This window comes from Haemaphysalis longicornis, unplaced genomic scaffold (genome assembly GCF_048455015.1).
Source record: "Haemaphysalis longicornis isolate Haplotype H1 unplaced genomic scaffold, Haemaphysalis longicornis Haplotype H1 scaffold_7, whole genome shotgun sequence".
NCBI lineage: Eukaryota > Metazoa > Arthropoda > Arachnida > Ixodida > Ixodidae > Haemaphysalis > Haemaphysalis longicornis.
The window spans coordinates 76153865-76173902 of record NW_027526422.1 but is presented as its reverse complement, the minus strand read 5'-3'; the positions used below and the strand labels follow the sequence as shown (position 1 = coordinate 76173902).

The 20038-nt window shown below is 48.3% G+C and overlaps 1 protein-coding gene across 1 annotated transcript; it reads right to left on the bottom strand.

The window, feature by feature from the left end:
• Nucleotides 1-9099: 9099 nt before the first annotated feature.
• On the bottom strand, nucleotides 9100-16438 carry LOC144145988 (uncharacterized). Its single transcript, XM_077677878.1, has 4 exons — nucleotides 14250-16438; nucleotides 13088-13364; nucleotides 9997-10216; nucleotides 9100-9768 (listed from the first exon to the last, which is right to left on the bottom strand). Exons 1-4 carry the CDS (start codon nucleotides 14339-14341, stop codon nucleotides 9683-9685), a joined length of 675 nt encoding a protein of 224 aa, XP_077534004.1. The 5' UTR covers nucleotides 14342-16438; the 3' UTR covers nucleotides 9100-9682.
• Nucleotides 16439-20038: the final 3600 nt, after the last annotated feature.

The following is a 20038-nucleotide window of genomic DNA, read 5'->3' as shown; positions in this document are numbered from 1 at the left end:
CGCAGAATAATATAGTAAGGAAATGAGGGGCTCGTTGAGGAAATACAGAAAGATAGGTTGGCAGTCTACAACGCCAAAGGAGGCATAGGGGTATGTTTAGGCTCTTTTTTTACTACTGGTAATGAATTTCACATTTTTTTTAAATATACGGAAGAAAGAAAGAAAGAAAAACACGCGCCCAGAGTGGGGACCGAACCCACGCCTTTCGATTAGATCTCGAATGCCTTACCAATTCGGCTATCTGGGCGACTGTGTTCTCCTTCACTTTCTGGGCTATTTATATTTACGCTTGAGGGTGGTAGCCAGCGCCACTCTGACTACACGGGGAGAAGGGGACCTTCTTTTCAAACCCCGGGGCGTGACTCGAGCGTCTACAGCCTGTCATGAGCGGGTAACTGGCGGGAAGCCCTCTTATGCTACCTAGGCATCAAGGCTGCCAGAACCGAGACCCTCGCTAGGCTTTCGCTATATATATATATATATATATATATATATATATATATATATATATATATATATATATATATATATTGTCACGAGGAAGAGACGAAGTGCACAATTACACGTGCCGCCATGTTTGCCCACCTTCGAAGAAGATGAAGCACATCGTGCGACGTAGCCGTGCTCGCGCCAAGATGGCTGACCCCCATTAAATCATCGCTTCATTAATCATGGTTCGCCTCATCGTATTCCGCCACGTAACATTTTGGTGGAGGTGCGGGGTACCCCATTCTGGCCCCAGCTTCGCACCTTGTCGGCCTGACCGCGATCGTCGACGGTACGCGGGCCATGTCGGACAGCCCCAGCCCCGCCGCGACCAGCACTCGAAAGACCACGTCCCCCGCCCCGTGTCCCCAGCCCGTGACCAGCCCATGAAGACCAGGCATGACGAGTTGAGACCAGACGAGACGAGCCGATGACGCCGTGTCCCCAGCCCTCTCTTCCGATGTGGTTCCGAGTACACACGACGCTTCGTCGCTGCCTTCAGGACATCTCTACAGCTGGGCCAGGCATCATCCATGAAATCACCGTGCAGCGTGGCGGCAAGTACCTCAGTGTTCTCTGAATCGCATGGCTTGTCTTCATCGCATTTTTCACGTCACCGCGGCCTCGACCGGGACGGTCGTCCTTGACCGGGAGGAAATGTCACGAGGAAGAGACGAAGTGCACAATTACACGTGCCGCCATGTTTGCCCACCTTCGAAGAAGATGAAGCACATCGTGCGACGTAGCCGTGCTCGCGCCAAGATGGCTGACCCCCATTAAATCATCGCTTCATTAATCATGGTTCGCCTCATCGTATTCCGCCACGTAACATATATATATATATATATATATATATATATATATATATATATATATATATATATATATATATATATATATATATATATATATCTATACGTAGCGTGACCTAAGATTCAGATTTTTATTCTTAGCTTTTCTGGTTGTCTAAGATTAGCTTATCATGCTTACTGCTCCTTCAGTGGCACACACACGGTATACGCATTATGTGACACATGTATATTTATCAAGCGGCTCCGGCGCAGCGTCACCAATCGCCCCAGAGCTAAGCTGGTTCTACAAGCACACGACGTTGTTGCTGCGACGTACGAGCCATAGGTTCGACACCCGGCCGCCCCTTGCATGATCATCAAGTGGACCGGGCCCCCACGTGCGGAACGGAGGTCGGCGAAGACGCTGGGCGCGTGGGGTGTGTGAGAGACGGCGGGCAGCGAGCAACGTTCTGTGCGCCGTGTGACGTCACTGCTCCTCGCGCAAGCGAAGCATGACTCTACAGGAGCCTCGCGAAACTGCTCAACCTCGGCCAGTGTAGCTCACGCTACAAACGCGGGCAAGAAATTTTGGCCGAAATCTTCCTGCTACACATTGGCGTGAAATATGATGGCAGGGTGGGGCAATTCGCTCTACAATAAAGCTACGAGAGAGATATTTTAACGCAATACAGCGATCAACACTTTCAAGGACATTTCAAGTCGGAAAATGAACGGCAGACTGCCCCTAGAAAGACGCTACGTGCAGTGTACACACATGTAGACATCGTACCATGTGAATGTTCCCTGGTAAACGCAGGCCGCGGTGAATGTTACTCAGCGCTCAGCGCGCTCAATGATAGGCCTAGAATCATGCAAAACGTTACACCCTAACGCCTCGAACGGAAACAAGCGTCCGTGGCCGCTCATTCCCGTTAGGCAGTCTTGTTTCAATTCTTTCGAAAAAAAAATATCTTACGGCTGGATCGATGGGTGAGGCTAGGCGAGGTCTTTCGAAGCACTGCCGACCACATTGCGACCGCCAAGGAGAACTGCACTGTTGATAATGATGATTGCTTCTCTATTTCTGTTAGTACGACACATACCCACTGAAAGGTGCTGACCACGTAACGGAGTAAATCGAAGGCGAATAAATCGAGGGATAATTACACCGACGGCAGATAGATGTTGCTAGTTGTGATAATCTATCGGTTCCGAAGATGTAACTAACTCTTCACGATTCACATCTCTTCCCGCATCGCGTATCTATGGCATTTTGCGCCGATGATGACGGTTGACACTGCCGCGATAAACAACGCACGTGCTCACAAGGGAGATTGACCAGGGCTAAGACGGGCTTTTGAACACTGATTCGGCTCCTGCACTGGCTCGAAAGCACCCAAAAGTGTTGCTGCTTGTTTCTTCTAACGTCCAGTATTCCCTGCACAGCTTCAAGTATCGAAACAAACTGACAAAGCGCTGTGGCTGATGCAGCCGCGTGCGCTCCAGGTTACTTCCTCACGCGCCGCGCTCGCGAGGCTCCATTTACCGGAACCGGAGGCTGTATCGTATTAACGCCTTCGTATTACGTATTAGGTATGCAGCGAGCTCTCGATCGAGAAGGGGTCTCAGTTCCCGTTGGTGCTGACGCTTTGTTCGATCCAGCAATACGCGAGGCATGATGTCAGAAGGGGCATCACTACTCTGAGGGGATGACATGTCGACCAACTCCGATGTCTTGTTCATCTGCCTTGCGTATTGTCGTGACCGCCTGCTTCTCTTCCCCCTTGCCCACCAGGAAATGTTGTTGTTGTTGTAAAATTTATTATGAATTGGACGGCACTAGGCCTGTTGCGGTGGGATGGGGAAACCCACCAGGAAATAAAATGCAGCGCAGTGGTTGGGCTAAAGATAAGAGTATCGCGCTCCTTCACACCTTTCCACCGGGGAGAGTGAAAAAATATTTTTATTGAGCTTTATGTGGTTCACGGGGCGGTTGTGGCCGCTGGCTTGCGCCGGGCGGCGACATCGGCAGCTCTGGTGACCAAGGAGGTTTGTACGTCTAGGTCTGAGCTCCCCAGCGCCTCGTCCCCCTGCTCATCGCAGGAAATTAGGGGAAAGGGATCTTTAGGGCATCCCCAGATTTGGGGAAGGGTGGAAAGGACGCCACATGCAAGGCATTCTGGGGAAGGGTATAATGAAGGGGTGATTCGGTGGATCATAGCGGGATTAGGGAACGTGTTCGTTTGAATGAGACGCCACGTGTGTTCTTCGGAATTAGTATGGTTGACTTGAGCCGGGGGTACCTACGGCGGTCGAGGCGGTAATGAACGGTTGTTTCTTTGTACGCAAGAAGTCTACAGTCAAACCTCAATATATCAAACATGGGTATATCGAAACATTGCCTATATCGAACACTTTATAGATCACGCGGAAAATCATATGCATTTTTAATTTTTTATTTCGAACTGGGACGGACATGAAATGGGTATATCGAACTCCGCCACCCCCGACTGCCCAGGCCGCTCGCGCTCTGTTGACAGGCGGCGAACTATCCCACAGTACCCTCGAGGATAGCGGTGGCGCGATGGGCGTTCCCGACTGCTGCGCATCGGTTGCACTGAAGCACAATTGGACGGTTCAAAAGAAGAATGTGAGCTTGAAGAAACCTGGGGCCAATTGGAGCGCTTTGTTGGTGCTGAGCCACGAAGCATGTGCATTGATGACTTTGTTGGCGGTGACGACAGCACCGGAACCACGGCGGAGTTGACAGATGTGAAGATTCTAACGGAGGTTACTACTGAGCGCACAAACGAAGACGCTGCCGAAGTTGTACCCGCAAGCGCTGGTAGTGCCCCGCTCCCGACTTCGACCGAGGCTTCAGCGGTTTTGGCCCTACCGCACCGCTACTGCAGCGCTATAGAAGGCACCGGCATGTCGCTTGTGGAACGTTTGGAGTATAAGTTGAGGAAGTCGTGTATAACACGCCAGGATACCCTGCTGCAGTACTTTAAGCCAAAAGAATAAATACTTTGAAGCACCAAGTGAGTATTTACTGCACAATTCGTTCATTTATTGATTTGTACCAGTTTATGACGCGTTTTTTACGTGATTTTATATAACGAATTCTGGTTATATCGAACTATTTCGCGGGCACCGCGCTGTTCGATATATCAAGGTTTCACTGTATTTCTGGCGGATCTGGTCCCGTGATAGGGTTCGAGGCTTGCCCTGGCTCGGATTGTGAGCCCTCGAGCCATATTGTGGGCAGCCTCATTACCAGCGAGGCCAGCGTGCGCCGGAGTCCAGACAATTTCTACTGGGGAGTCGGGTGGGTGGCGTCGGAGAATTCTGGATGCCTGTGGCGGAACATGGCCGTTGGAAAAATTTTGAATGGCCGCTTTGGTATAGGAGATCATTATGGAGGGGTCGGCCTCTGGGAGAGGGCTAAAGCTATTGCCGCCTCTTCCGCCGTGGCGGGATGGGGAGTACTTAAGGTTAGGGAGTCGAGAGGGGGATTATCAGGGCCGTTAATAACTGCAATGGCGAATGCGGCGCGGTGCATGTATTCTGCATTATCCACATACACCACGTCGGATCGAGCGGGGAGTCGTTTTTGGAGAGCGCGTGCTCTCTGTTCCCTGCAGCTCGCGTGGTATATGGGGCGCATGATGCGGGATATAAGTTTAACGATAAAATTTGCATGGGTTTCAGATGGGAGGGGAATTTTAGCTTCACGGCAGTCAATACGACCTATACCCAACCGCCTGAGAATATGGGTTCCAGTGGGCGTTTTAGACAAACGTATGACCTGATTGGAAAGGTAAGGATAGCCGCCGTGTCCAAATTATTTGGGGTAACTATGACTTCGCGGGAGATTCGGAGGAGGATGTCCTGCGTGGACAGGGCCTAACGGAAACCGATCATGAAGTTGGGGAGGGGGTAAAAATTTTGAATGTGGGAAACCAAGCGTGCATGAATGATATGCTCAAACAGCTTTCCCAGGCACGAGGTGAGGGAAATGGGTCGGAGGTGTTCTAAAGCAAGCGCTTTTCCTGGTTTGGGAATATATGTGACTTTAGCATGTTTCCAGAATTGTGGCAGCGTGCCCTATTGCCAATAATCGTTGAAGTAACCTGGAATGGTTGTGATGGAGTGATCATAGAGATTTTTCAGCATTTTGTTGGTTACCTGATCAGGGCCCGGGGTCGAACCCGTTCGCAGCTTGAGTATGTCTCTTCGTACTTCTGTTTCAGTTATTTCCCAGTCCATATACGAATTTGGTAGGCCGGTTTACGGGAGGAGAGGGTTGCTAGTGCCTTTGGTCAAATACATGTCCTTGACCTTATTAACTAAGTCTACACCGGAGTCGCCACAAGTGCGTCGACAAACAAGCCCCTGAAGATGGATGTGTACGGCGGACGAGCTGGTCGAGGACCACCTATGAAAATAAAATAAAAAAAAAAACAATCGAAACCGGCCGAGTCTGGCGACGGCGGTTCAGCGGGGCCGGAAAAGGATCGGCTGGAGCGTGGCAGAGCTGAGAAATTGCAGACATGCGCCTGCAGTTTGCCTTTGTTGCGTCCGATGGCTAGGACGCAACAAAGACAAAGTCTCTTCCGAGGAACATGAATCCGACTCACCATGGCGGCAGGCGTGAGCTCATGGCTCGTGCTGCCAACAGGCTCCTGGGGAGCGAAGGGGGTGTCGTCTTCACGGACACATCCAAAAACAAGTGGATGACCATAAGCGAGATGCTGACGAGCACACCATTTCAGGTCAGAGGCGCGGAAAAAGCAGAAGAGTTGGCGATCTTCCTAGCCCGTGGCTTACCGGGCGTTCCCAATGTGGTCACCTACTCACATCAGACGTACAAGAACTTCCAGTCGCGCTGGGTGTCCCGGCGGGTGCTTCGCGTACACGAAGGCAAAAAATGGCAGCATCTCCATTGCGAGGGTGCGGAGTACGCGGACTCGAAATGACACCCAAGTTGCGCCCCGAGTGACATCCGATTTGCGCCCCGACCGCCATTCGATTTGAGCCGCGATTTGCACCTTATTTATTCCTTAAATGAAACTGCAATTCACCGCTCAAATCAAATTTCGCTTGACTTTCGCTTGATGGTGGTGTGCGCACGGATGGACGCGGACGGACATTGGGAGATCCTAAGGTACTCCGCACCGTTACAGGCGAGGGAGTAAGCCGTTTGACTCTCGGGTACTAACTCACGGTCCTAGCGCAATGGGTGAGACGACTGACACTAACTCTTTCTGGTCTACCAGACACAGGCTCGAATCCTGCCGGTGCCTGTGTGCGCACGGGCGCGGACGGACATTGTGCGGTCCTAAGGCACTCCGCACCTAAAAGCCTCCATAGAGGGAAGGAGGACCAGTTTTGGTACTCCCACCGACACGCGCACGCGTTGACGTACCCGGCAATAGCCGTGGAGGAGGATAAAAGTCAGGAGGGAACCGCGAGGACAGTCACAAACGTCCTGCCCACACCCAAAAGTCACTCAGGGGGAGCAAGTATAATGTTTCGACACATTTAATCGGTGTACTTCTATCGCCCCCGCTTACTCAACGTCACGTCCCCAACCAGTGCGAGGACCGCTGCCCATTATAAAAACTGCTTGGTATACGGAACGTGGTAGTAGAGTGCGATTTTAGCTAAGAACACCCACCACCCATCCCCAATTCGTTCGCTGATAACTCCATCCTTTTACCTAGGGAGCGATTGTAGATCTTGCTTTCCAGCCCCGCCGGGGACCACCAGCTTCGGCTAGTCACAAGGGGCCAGGTGGCGAAGTCACCATACGAAATTCTGTGGTGAGGAAGCCACTCTCATCTGGCGCGTTTCGCGTTGACGTGCTCTAGAATAAACGTTTTAAGTGCAGAGCACCTTAGGGGCTCGCCTAGTCGTCGCACCTCGCTGTCAAACGACTGCCGGAATCAGGCGGTGTCGCGACATAACGGACCCAAGTAGAGCCCGCCGTTCCGTCGTAGGGCGTCCCGCAGCGCTTCGAAAACAAAGTGGTTTAAATAGTCGTAACCGCTCGAAATACGTGAAACGCTGGCGTTTGTCATACGTCTCCCAGTTGTTTAGCCAAAAACAAACTGCAGGCACAATTGAGGTAAAATATATGTTATTAACCGGCAGCACACGCGTTCATTTGGTTCGAACGCTCGTTGGGTTGGTTTTTGCGATAGTAAGCAAAAACAAAAAAAAATTGCCAGTGCAACGCCGGCACGTGCGGGAGGAGAGAGGGAGAAGCACTTTATTACAGAGAGAGAAAGAGAGAAAGGACTTTTATTGGTTATCCTGCACTATCGGTGAGGGGGATCACCACACAGGGTTCCGCCCTCACCGTCGGCTGTTGGTGTTAAAGCCGATCCGGAGACGGGGCCGCGTCCGGCCGGAGGCGTCGGCGCTGGGGGGTCCGATTGACGTGATCGGGAAGCCGCCCGCGCTTCTGCCTGGCCAGAGCTGTCTCCAGCTGCTGGATCACCATGAGTTGGAGCTCCCTAGTCGGGGAGTTCATATTTTGCACTTTATTAAAGAAGACCTCTAAGCAAGGGAGGTGGCCGGCAGCCGGAGCTGTGCGGCGACCTTCGAAGCCCGGGCTATGATGATCTTCTGTCCCTCCGAGTCAGAGCAGCTCAGCGCTGCCTCCCAGAGCTCCGAGGAATTTATTTGAGGGAGGGGATCGTATGGACAGGCCCACATGTGATGTTGCACCGTGGACTTGTCTCCGCATAGTGGGCAAAAGGGAGAGGGATAAACTGAGGGATGTATGTGATGGAGGAGGGCCCTATTGGGAAGGAATTCGGTCTGTGCGAGCCTACATAGTCGTTCTTCCGTGTACGTGAGTGAGGGGTGGGCCGGTGTGTATTTGAGGCGAGAGAGGCGCTAATGAGTAGTTATTTCTTTGTAGCTCGATAGGCTATGTCGGATTGATCTGGCTCCGTGAGAGGCTACAGGGGTGGGGCACGCCCGGGAGGTGAGTGCTCGGGCTGTCGTGTGTGCAACCTCGTTACCCCTAAGCCCAGTGCGGGCAGGAGTGTAAATCAGCTCAACTTGGGTAGTAGGTGGGTTTTGAAGGAGAAATTTTTGGGCCTGGGATGAGATGGTACCCGCAGCATAATTTGGGGAAGAAAAGCAAGCACAAAAATAACAGAACTCCAGCTGGCGGTATTTGAGGCAGGGGGCGTGCGAGCACTGCAGAGGCGGGAAATTTGAATTGCATTGGGTTGTAGCAGTGAGCGGATAACGGTTTACAGCTGAACTACTGCTCTGCACTTCCGACAGCTTTCACGTTGAGTGGAATGGCTTGAATTTTTTCTTGTTACTTACTGTCACGCGTCTCGGCCGGCAGAGAAGAAGGAAATGGGTGCAGGCTTCAGAAAAGACATTTATCATAAAGGAAAGAAACGAAAGAGAGCAAAGGAAAACACACACGCTACAACATTACAAAACTCTCCCAAGACAGTTCTGCCTAAGAACCTAAACAATGTCCTTGTAAGATATGGCATTACAGGTGAGGCTTACGAAGGTCATGCGTGTTGACGTGAGGAAATCGCCTGGCGCCGCGAAGAGCTGGTACCCGCGTGCTGTTGTCGTGTTGTTGGCCGACTAGCGTAGTGAGCCTGGGATTCCGGAGGACCTTGCCGTTACCAGGGCCGTTGTAGCACAGGACAACGGTTAAATGCCGCTGACCGAAGAGGTGCGCCCGTCGCTGCTGGAGCCGCCAAGACGTGGGTTGGCGGAACGTCGGGAGGCTGAAGCCCATGCGTCGTCGGTCTGCTCCCGCCCAGGCTTGTGTAGCGACGTCGGTTCCCTTACAAAAATGATTGTTGAGTTTCATAAGAAATTTTGTTGAATTCACTCAACAAACATTGTTGAGTATCCAAAGAATTTCTGTTGAGATTGTGTTGAGGATTTGTTGAGTTTTTCAGGAAAAGTGGCCACCGTGGTTTCATTGATTTTCCGTTGAATTTCTTACGTCGAATTCCTATTGAGTTTCTGTTGCCTTTCCGTTGAGTCTCCAATGAATTTCGTATTGATATTTTGTCGAGGTTTTTATGAGTGCCCAATGTGTTTCTGTTGATATTTTGTTGAGATTTTTACGAGTGCCGCATGCGTTTCTGTTGATATTTTGTTGAGATTTTTACGAGTGCCCCATGCGTTTCTGTTGATATGTTGTTGAGTTTTACACGAATGCTCAATGTGTTTCTGCTGCGATTTCTTTCAAAGGTTTTTGCGATCATTGTAGGTTGAACAAGAATCTACATTTTACCGCACCACCAATACACGAGTTTATGGTGTGGCAGTAGTGCATGCCATGTGACTAAAAATTCTGCCTCATGCAGACATGCAAAAAGAAAAACAAGGTGTTCAGCGTGCACTGTTTACTTTATTTCCTGATTCAAAAGCGATGATAGGTTATTTTTTATGTAACCGGCGCTCACACCTGGAAACTTCTGGCCCGTGTAGCCTGCAAGAGATAGAATGAATTTATGATTTACTATAAAAAATGAAAACGTGTTCTGCAAGTTCGCAGAATTAGTAATAAAAGTGTGCAAAAATAGACACTTTCCCAAAAAGCATAAAAGGGATGCACTGATCTCACTGTGCACATGAAGAAAAACGGGTGATTAGCTACAAGTTGACAAAGATGACAGCTTTGTTCTTGGCACTCTAAATGCAAATCATGTGCACTCACCGACCACAGCCTTCACCCGCACCTGGTCCAACCCTGGCTTTGTAGGAGCGTCGCCCTGGGCTTTGCCTTTCCCTCCAAAGAAAGTTTTCCCCTTGAGCTCCTCCGGAGTGAAGACATGGCGCAAAAGAGCCCTGGCAAATTTGCCAGGGCCACTCGCACACGCATGCACCAGCTGATCCAGGTACCCCTTCTCAATTAGCACACCGCCCCCAATGTCAACCTGCGAGCAGAAAATAAAACCGAAACAGTTGAACGAACATGAACTCCAGGATCGAGACAATGAGGAGTTTGAGTAACCATGAACAATTTCTCAGAATATTACGGTAATTCATTTACAGATGTTGGCATTAATCCACTAAAAATTCTTTTCGAATAGATTTAATTTAAATGTATATTTTTAGTTTTTATGGGTGAACATGCATACCTCAACATGCTTTCGGCTTGTTTAAACAAGCGTTTCAAGAATTCATTAAACTGTTTGCCAAGTGCCCACTGCAGTACACCGTGGGTGTATTGCTTTGTGGTAGAAAGGCAAAAAAAAAACCATTTGGGTGCTGTTAGGTCAACTGGATGAAAGGTTATGTGGCTAAAATAGTCAGATGGCTGTAATGCACACGAAGTAGGCAGTACGATGCCTTGCCCTGACTCATGCAACTATCCATAAAAAACTGAGCTTTTTTTAGCACCCGATTCAGCAAAATAAAATGAGCAGACTGTTATTGATTTTTTAAATTATTTAAATTGAAAAGAGTGAACCCTAGTTACAACTAGGCCAATTTGCTCCTTCATTTTTTCATTGGCTAGCAGTGCACGAGGGTCATACGCGAAATGTGGTTTGCGGCGTGGTGCTAGCAGGAACTTTTTGTGTGGCTGGTGTTCTTTCTGCAGGATTGTGGGTTTGCGAATGCCTTGTCGTAAGGAGTACCCAGCATTGTTTTTGGTTCGAAATTTCGCACTGCGCTGTTCACGCCTCCTACAACCACAGACACGAAGCAGGCTGCACGACGAATGCTAGCACAGCGAGTTTTTTTTTTCTCTTGAAGCAAATGCTAGGGCAGTGCTTGAAGATGGTCTGACTTGGCGTGACAATTGGACAGGTGCGGACAGCGGCTCAGATAAGGTAATTTTGCACTGTCTGTGTCATCTCCGCGCGCTGATTGCCTTATTTTTTTTTTTCATTGCTTCAAATGACTGTGGCTCGAATAAGGAAAATTTATGCACTTAAAGCTGCAACGATATTTCATGTGGTGGTGGCGTGTGATAAGAGGCACTGTTTTTACTGTGCCCCCCCCAGGCATGCTGTGCACTTCTTGAGGAGTACGAGAGTTTGAGAGGTGCTCTAGTGACAGTGTTCTGGTATGTTGAGCGCATGACCATCCTCCACCTGAGCTTCCAATGCTGAGCGATTATGCACAGGATCTGGGTGGAAACGACTGCGAGGTAAGAGTGCAATAAAATTACATACAGTGGCGGTGACAGAGATTCCACCTGGGGGACAAAGATTTTCAAGTGTTTTCTTTTCAATGTAGATGAAGCATAAATTATAATTGATTGATTCTCGGGTTTAATGCACCAACGCTACACACACTGTGAGGTGAGCCATAGTAGAGGGCTCCGTATTAATTTTGACAACCTGCGCATCTTTACATGCGCCGAAATCTCGACCACATGGGCATATTTTGCAGCAGACATGATAGACAAGAATTTCCATCCTGCACTGGGCGCCACCAATTCTTTCGGACTGCGGGGCGAGCAGACGACGCTGAGTCCCACGCTGTTGCTCCGTGCCATGCGTGAATATCAGACGCCCAGAACGGCATCGAAAATCGGTGTCATTTATTTGGCATTTCAGCAGCAACAAGTTTAGCAGTGCCTAAGGAGAACGTTTAATTCTTCCAAGAGGTGTCCCGTTTGCCCATCAATTCTGTTCCTAACCCGCTAAGGTGGCGGGCCAGTCCACACCACTTTGTCCTGACAGGCATTGCCTGTGAGGCCACGTTTCGTCCTGCCAGCAGGACGCCTGACCTTTTTATCCTCAATTGATGTTTATTTTCGGAATTCTGGGAAAATTGCCGTCATTGCCTTTTACTTGGCGATGTTCAGAAGCTACTTGTCCGGGCAGGCGTGATTACGTCGTTACTGGCTGCACCAACAATCAGCGTAAGCGCAAAGTGCTCATGCAAGAACCGTGCGAAGTGCACCATGACAAAACAAGTGTCTGCATGTGCGGAGTCTATTGGCTGCACAAATTTCCTGCGTCGCTTGAGTGTCACCGTAAATGGGTCGTCGCGCTAAATCGCAGACTTAGAGCCTGGCAAATTTGCCAGAATGAGCCCGGTGGTACGCTGCTTTTGGAAGCGCTGTTTAATCACCCTCATGCTCAATCCTTATCGCACGTTTCTGTTCTTTGGAGGTATGTTTGGTCCGTTTCATCGACGGGAAGCCATCGAAAATCAATCAGACACTTATGCTGCAGCTTGGGTACGCGAAAAATTCTCAAGTAACCCTTGTGAAAACCATGCTGATATTCGAATGTGATATTATAAATAATTAGCAACTTGAGAGTGGATGAAATGTTCCCTGACCTAGCGTATGGTGCTTGTTAGGAAAATTTAATGGTGAAGTACCGTCCCTGATTTAAAGACTGGTGCTACCTCGGCTATCCTCCAATCACTGAGAATAGTGCCTGTCATGAGAGACTGCGAAAAAAGTGCCGACAAAATCTACAGACTGCAGTATGTACTTTTCGGTATAGTGTGATTAATAACAGTATGATCTGAAGTAGATAATATTGTAAGCTTACTTAAAATGGAAAGTAGCTCCACACCAGTTTGTATTGCAAATTCAAAACCATATCGAAAATCCTAAATGTTTGCTTGGCTTGATTACATACGGATACTTGCTTCAAAGTCAGTTCAATTTCTATTTTTGCACTTTAGCCATTGGCCCCAGATTCGCTTCAATATCCCTGCTAAGCAATGACACACTCAAAATGCACAACACTGCTTCATGACACTGTTTCAAATAACCAGGGGCTAGAGCACTGCTAACAGGTATACATTATGACAGGTTCCAACATGAAATAACTAACCTGAAAGTACATAATCAGTGGGTGCACTGATGTGGCAGCGGTGCCTGGACCGACGCGTTGAGCAAATGCGCTGGCTTCTGAACGGGTGGTCCAAGCGGCCAGATGATGGATGAAGGATTGACTATTCCTGGCGGCAAAGCGTACCCAGCACCAAGGAAAGGCCAGGCAGTACTTGGGTACAGCAGGTGCAGTGTCAGTTGGCCACGGAGGGCCCTGGCAAAGCCTTTGAAACTGGACTGAAAGCCAGCCAGCCAACCCGGACAGCCAGCAGCAGCACCTGAAAGTGCATAATCTGTGAGTGTGGTGGCACTTGATGAAATACAAGAAAAGCACACACAAACCACGAATGCTTACATTAAGCAGATTATTAATCGTTAATGAGTAACCTCCAAGGCCCTAATAAGAACATTCCCGCAACACCCAAACTGAAATTCAGGTCACAGTAATGTATTTATTAGGCACGCAGGTTCTGTGAGTGGGGTATGCCTGATATATGCAAAGCTCACTGCTATGCTAATTTGCATGGAACGCTTGCTAGCAGCCCATATGCATCGCTAGCTTTCAATCGGAACTGGTGTGTACTAGTTGAGGCTCCTCCATTTCAATGCCTGGCTTGCCTTTGCAAGTTCGATTCTCCAATATAAATAGAGTTGAGTGGGCAGGCGCCCCTGCGAGACCACGCGCGCGCATTTCACCTTCAATTTCCACGTATGTGAATGTGAGCTTCACGAGTACGGCACGCATACCACGACGCATATCGCGGCCCGAAGACCACGAGACGGGTCGCGACGGCGGCAGCCGGTCTCGCGAGCGTAATAGCTGCGAAGCGCACTGCACGGAATTAACAGTCGCCGCAAAGGCACTGTTTGAGAGACACATAACAAACAAACGCCCCGGTGTTTGCGTGAAGAGCCTTGCGTGATGTCAAATAATTAGCTGTCGCGTTCTACAGCGCGAGCATCGCAACAAAGGTTTAGCTTCAGCGTAAATTGATGCTGACGGCTGCGGAAACGGTAGACTGGTAAATCCAAGGCGCCAAACAAGTATGCTATATCGCATAGGCTCTGAGAGCAAATGAGATGGGGGTCTACCGAATTACTGACCCATAAGCACCAGAACTCGTTCCGAACAAGAACAGAAAAACAAAAAAATGCGTACTCACCCCAGCAGAAACGACGTTTCCCGCCTAAAATCCTTCTTCACGCTGGTCTTCCCCTTCAAGGACACCGACACTTTGTTCGGACGCAATGTCATCCACCTTTGACGCGCGATGATCGTTCTTCCCGTTCCCGCGTGTTCAACACACGCGTAGGATCACCCTATAAAGCTTTTATAACTATGATTTAAGCTTGAAATAGATAAAACTGAACAATTCGCCCCAGCTACCACTCCGCACAAAACCAACTCCATAAACAAACACACAAAAAGGGAGTGATAGTTGCCAGACTGCAAAGCAGCATTTCTATGTTTGACGAAAATTGTGTTATTGGTAATTAACTTCCTGCTTTTAAAGTATTAAAAGTGTTTATAACTTGAATTTGAGGTTTTTAAACGCATAAGCGAATAACAGTAAACTAGCTGACATATATACTTACATTGTAAAGAAGGTTTTAAAGTTAGTTTTGGTTTTGTTTTCACGGCGGGTTTCTCTACAGAGGAGGTGCGAGAAAACGAACTACTTTGGGTTTTGGAAGAGGGTGGCAAACGTCGGTGTGATTGAAAGCAAGGAACAGGCGCTAACTATGGTTTTAAAAAAGAAGAGGTAATAAAACCTTCACCAGGAAAAAAAAAAAAAAAAGAAAAGTACGACGAGGATTCGAACCATGGACCCTCAAAACAGTAGTCGGAGGCGTAACCACTCGGCCATACAGGCGGAACTTCAGCGGGCGACTAAAATGGTTGTACAAGTACGTAAGCCGGCAATGAAAATTGTCGTTTGTGTCTAGTCAATGCTGCATTTTTGGAATTCTGGCCGTTCTAACCCTTGTTTCTCACGCACCGATCTTGCAGACGAGGTCACATTGTTAGTACTCCGAGCGATTGAGCCGGAGCTCCCTTATTTGACTCAAGCAAAGCTATCGCAGGTCACCCGCGATCTTTTCTTCGCAAGCCACGGTAGCCACGAAGGAAATGGCATGCGCCGTTGGAATTGTGGTGTTGGTAACGCTTGTTTGTCACGCACCGATCTTGCAGACAAGCAACATCGCGCTAAAACTACAAGCGATGTCACTCCTGGCATTTCAGGCGCATACAGCAGCGAAAACCTCTGAGCTTGTAACAAGTTGGGGATAATGCAAGGCAATATTAAAGAGACCGAAGCATGCAGTGGCGGCGACGTAATAAGTGCAGCAAACAGGTACTGTGGGCGGCAGCGACGAGCGAAAAAGATGTAACATGGGCCGCCCCCGCCGGCCTGCGCAGAAATGGAAACACGATGGAAACACGCAATCGAAAAAAACTGTCCGGCCGATTCAGTTTGTTGTTGACGAAGAGCAAACGAGGCTTCAGCAACAAACGATTGTGCTTGCCGTGGTATGAGTCAAAGCATATCTTGACATCGTTATGCTATCGTCCGTCTAGAAGGGAAAAATCAGAACGCAAACGTTTACGTCTAGCGTCTATACCAGATATAGACGCTGCTGTTTAATGATATCTGGAGACAAATTTTTAGCTGGTGGTCGAAGCAGCGGATATTTTGTAGTGTGGACAAGTGAATTTTATGGGTTAACTGAATGGCTGAAATTGAAATATGCACTCTAGAAACATTGATAAAACAACAGTATAAACAAGAATTTGAATTTTGTTCGATCACACTGAAAGTGCAAGTTATCAGAGTTTGTACTGTACTTTACCTTGTGCTGTATCTTGTACTTTGCATGCTTCCAATGCTGACAAGGCAGAACATATATTGTCTGCGAGATGTTACACAAAGCATCAGACATGACGCGCTGATTTGTGCGATATGTGACATGTTGTAAGAATACCTTGAAGACATGTTGCAGAACGTCTAGGACTCATCGTTGAAATCTTTATATCATGAACATGTTGTTGATCTTCGACATGTTGTTTGAATCTTTACGATATCAGACCTTTATAATCTTGCAGTATATCGACATCTAGTAGAAGTCCTTATCATTAAAGACATGTCGTTATACTTATTCGACAAGTCGTTGAAATCTTTGCGATATTGGACCTTCATGATGTTGAGGACAACGAAATGTCGTTGAATTCATAAGGTGTCGACAACATGCCGTAAAAGTTATGTGATTTTCGTTGAAATCTTTGTGATATTGAAGACATCTCGAAATCGTTATGATATCATGCATGTCGTATGGATATGTTGCCATATTTTCAGCTGGGATATACGTATTGGTACAAGAAAGCGCTGAGAGTTGCATTGTGAAAGCTGGCTACCTGTACAAAATGCAACTTCCTTGAAAAATGCAACTTATTTAATACACTCACACTGCACAAAAATATGCTAAGATGCTGCCTAATTAGGCTCATACATCCAGGACAGTGGGTATTAAAGTTTTAGTGCACGTGGCTGACCATGTCGAAGAAGCATGCAGATAGTATTTGGCATCAGTTGCTGATGACTTGCCCACAAATAATCACCATGAGTCACTGAAAATACAACAAAAAGTCAACAAGAACTCCACAATAGAAAAATCATTGTGCGGACCACAACGAAAATTCCGTTGTGTTCTCAATGTGTAAACTCAATGAACATTGAGTTTCACAAATAATCACCATGAGTCACTGAAAATACAACAAAAAGTCAACAAGAACTCCACAATAGAAAAATCATTGTGCGGACCACAACGAAAATTCCGTTGTGTTCTCAATGTGTAAACTCAATGAACATTGAGTTTCACAAATAATCACCATGAGTCACTGAAAATACAACAAAAAGTCAACAAGAACTCCACAATAGAAAAATCATTGTGCGGACCACAACGAAAATTCCGTTGTGTTCTCAATGTGTAAACTCAATGAACATTGAGTTTCTGTTGATTTTCCGTTGAATCAATGAGAACTCAATGAAACGTCAACAGAAATTCAGAACCCATTTTTGTAAGGGTTCCTCGGGTCGCATCACCCTTGGCTTGGCTTTTCCGGAGCCTGGTCCCCTCTCATCGCACCTACTGTTGTTGTTATTGTTCCTTAACATTATTGGCGCATACCCAATCAGGGGATCGGCCAAACATCAGCCGTTAATTCGAATGAGATTACTGCCTAGGTGGATGATTCAAGGAAAATTTAGAAAAATTTTGAAGCTTTTTTTTCTTGTGTTTGAGGAATCGAGTTTGGTAATTAGTCAATATTGAAAAAATGAAATAAATAAATAAATAAATAAATAAATAAATAAATAAATAAATAAAAAGAAGAAGAAGAGGAGGAGGAAGAAGTAGAAGAAGAAGAAGAAGGAAGATGAGGGGAGAGAAGAATAATAAAAAAATACACCCACCTCCCCTCGCGGGAACCCTGGTGTGACGCGACGCTGAAGGGGGTTCCATTGGCGTCGCATCAAGCAATCGTCGGGTACGGCAACAGAGCAAGCGCAAGCGCAATCGCGGACGACCGTCAACAGAGAGACCGGCCGGAGCCAAGGAGGTTGTATCTTGGCCGGAGCGCGGCACTCCGCTTCTATGCGCAGCGCGACCGCAGATGTTGGGAGAGAGTGTTCGCTATCGGAGAGAGGAGAGGAGGCGAGCGGAGTAGAGACGCAGCTGTGCGGACGCAGACGACGGACGCCAGAATAAGATACGAATTAGGTTGTGAAACTTTTGGAATTTTCTATGAAGTGCAGAAGAGCAGAACATCCCGGCGGCAATATCCCGTTTCTGAAGCCCCAAATGATAAAAGAGCCGGCACTGATAATGCCAACCCCAGGCGATGAAGCGGCACCTCAAGGAGCTGACGTCTGAGGCTTGAAAATCGTCGACAGGACAAAAGGAAATGGTCGACAGACTCGTCTTCATTACAGTAACTGCACATGGCAGACTGCGCCAGACGAGACCTGTGGAGGTATCTATTCAACTGGGACATCGAAGGCTCGTTACAATCACCTCCAGGTCGCGTGAGGGGCATCAATTCGGTTTCCAGGATACTTTTAGATGACAAAAATCTCGCAACGACAATAAGACTGATTCGTGCTGCCCTTGCAGCTTCAACAATCTACGGAACCTTGCGGCGGCTAATAAAGGCGTCGTCTCAATGACATCGACATCAGGCCCGGAGAGTGCTACCCTTGCCAGTGAATCTGCGGTTTCATTAAATGTGATTCCCGCATGCCCAGGGACCCAAAGAAGGTCAACTTCAGTAATATGAGGTGGCAGAAGTGATCGAAACATCCGTAGAAGAGGTGAGTCTTCGCCAGGTGAGTAAACGTTCGCCAAAAAGAAAGGAAGACAACCAGGAAGTCTTATCTCCAATACCAAAATTTCACAATCTGATCTTCGAAGCTGAAAGGATACTTTGGCCTTATGAGCTAATTTCATTGAAAGTAAAATCAAGATGTCACCCCCTCGTGAAACTCTGTCTAGTCTGAACATGTGGTAATTACATAAACTAAAGCTTTGATTGCTATTGAGCCAGGTTTCCTGAAGTAAAATTAAATCTGGAATGAACTGTGAGCTTAGACAAATCAAGTCCGCGAACCCCGCTGTAACAGATCAACAATTCCATTAGAGGACTTTAAGGGACCCTATGACTCGGAGAGATCCGGTGCTGCAACTGCAGCGTCTAATATGCTTTCTTTGATCACTGTCCGCGGTTTATTTTTCTTGTTCTTTGATTTCGGTTGAGTGTCTAGGGACCCAGTACCTGGATTTCCCGAGCGTTTACTGGAGTGCGAAACTGAAGCCAGAGGCCAACTTTGAAATTCCATGTCCGAGTCTGAAGAAGGGGGAACGAGGAGGTAAGCACTCCGAGCCAGTTTTGGGATTAGACGAGGAGCCTGTATCTGGACAAGGAAGCTGCTCAGGTTCATCTCTTGGAGGTGTGACAGCCGGTACTTTGTTAGCGGGACTGGGGGCAGTACACTCTTCTGGGGGTAACGAACTGTCCGCAATAGAGGACACCTGTGGAATGATATTTGGAGGAGAGTTGTACGTGGCCGGAGCCAGCGGCAGGAATGGCGTCATCTGAGCCACTACCGTCCGGGACACACACTCCGTAATGCTAGCGGTTAACTGAGTCACCACTGAGGTCACAACTTTCTCCACAGCCGCTGCTATAAGCGAAGCAAACGCTGGGTCAGCTAGGGAAGGCTGTTGAACCATAGACACCGCTTTTTCAACTGCCGCGACGATGGCGTTCAACACAGCTGGCTCGGTCAGCGATGAAGTCTGCTTGGCGGCTACTCCCATGCGCCCTTTCTTTATTAATGCCGAACGCTTCCTTACGTGAGCAGCGGCGCTTTTCTATGATGTCAAGCACTTGGGCTTCTTGCGCCCTGACAGGGCAATTAAAGTAATCTAATGGACGACCCGCGCCCCGCAAACAGCATTTGACGTTCTCAATGGAACACGAGTCGGCAGAATGGCTGTCACCGCACGAACGACAGCGGGGAGACGATTTGCACGCCTTTGCGGTGTGACCAAAACGCCAGCCACTGAGACACTGAAGAGGCCGAGGAGAGAGACGCTCGAGTCGGTAAACCAGAGGCCAAACTTTAATCTCAGTAGGGCATGAGGAGCCCACAAATGTGGCGATCACGGACTCTGTTGGTACCCTGTTGCTCTCCACAACGTGGCTGCAGCGGTACACTGATGTCACTCCTGCCACCGCGAACTCATCGAGAATCTCGTGCGGAGTCATCTGAACATCGACTCCGCGAATAATGCCCTTCACGCATGCCAGGTGGGCGGAACAAATGCACTCGCCTGGTGAGAAGCAAATGTTGTGCATTTGAGGAGGTCTACCACATAGGTCTCATCTGATAAC

Coding starts and splice junctions, on each gene's coding strand:
- LOC144145988 (XM_077677878.1), bottom strand. CDS start 14,341: ATGACATTGCGTCCGAACAAAGTGTCGGTGTCCTTGAAGGGGAAGACC. Junction 10,217..13,087: donor CACTGATTATGTACTTTCAG/GTTAGTTATTTC, acceptor TTCTGCTCGCAG/GTTGACATTGGGGGCGGTGT. Junction 9,769..9,996: donor GCGGGTGAAGGCTGTGGTCG/GTGAGTGCACAT, acceptor TATCTCTTGCAG/GCTACACGGGCCAGAAGTTT.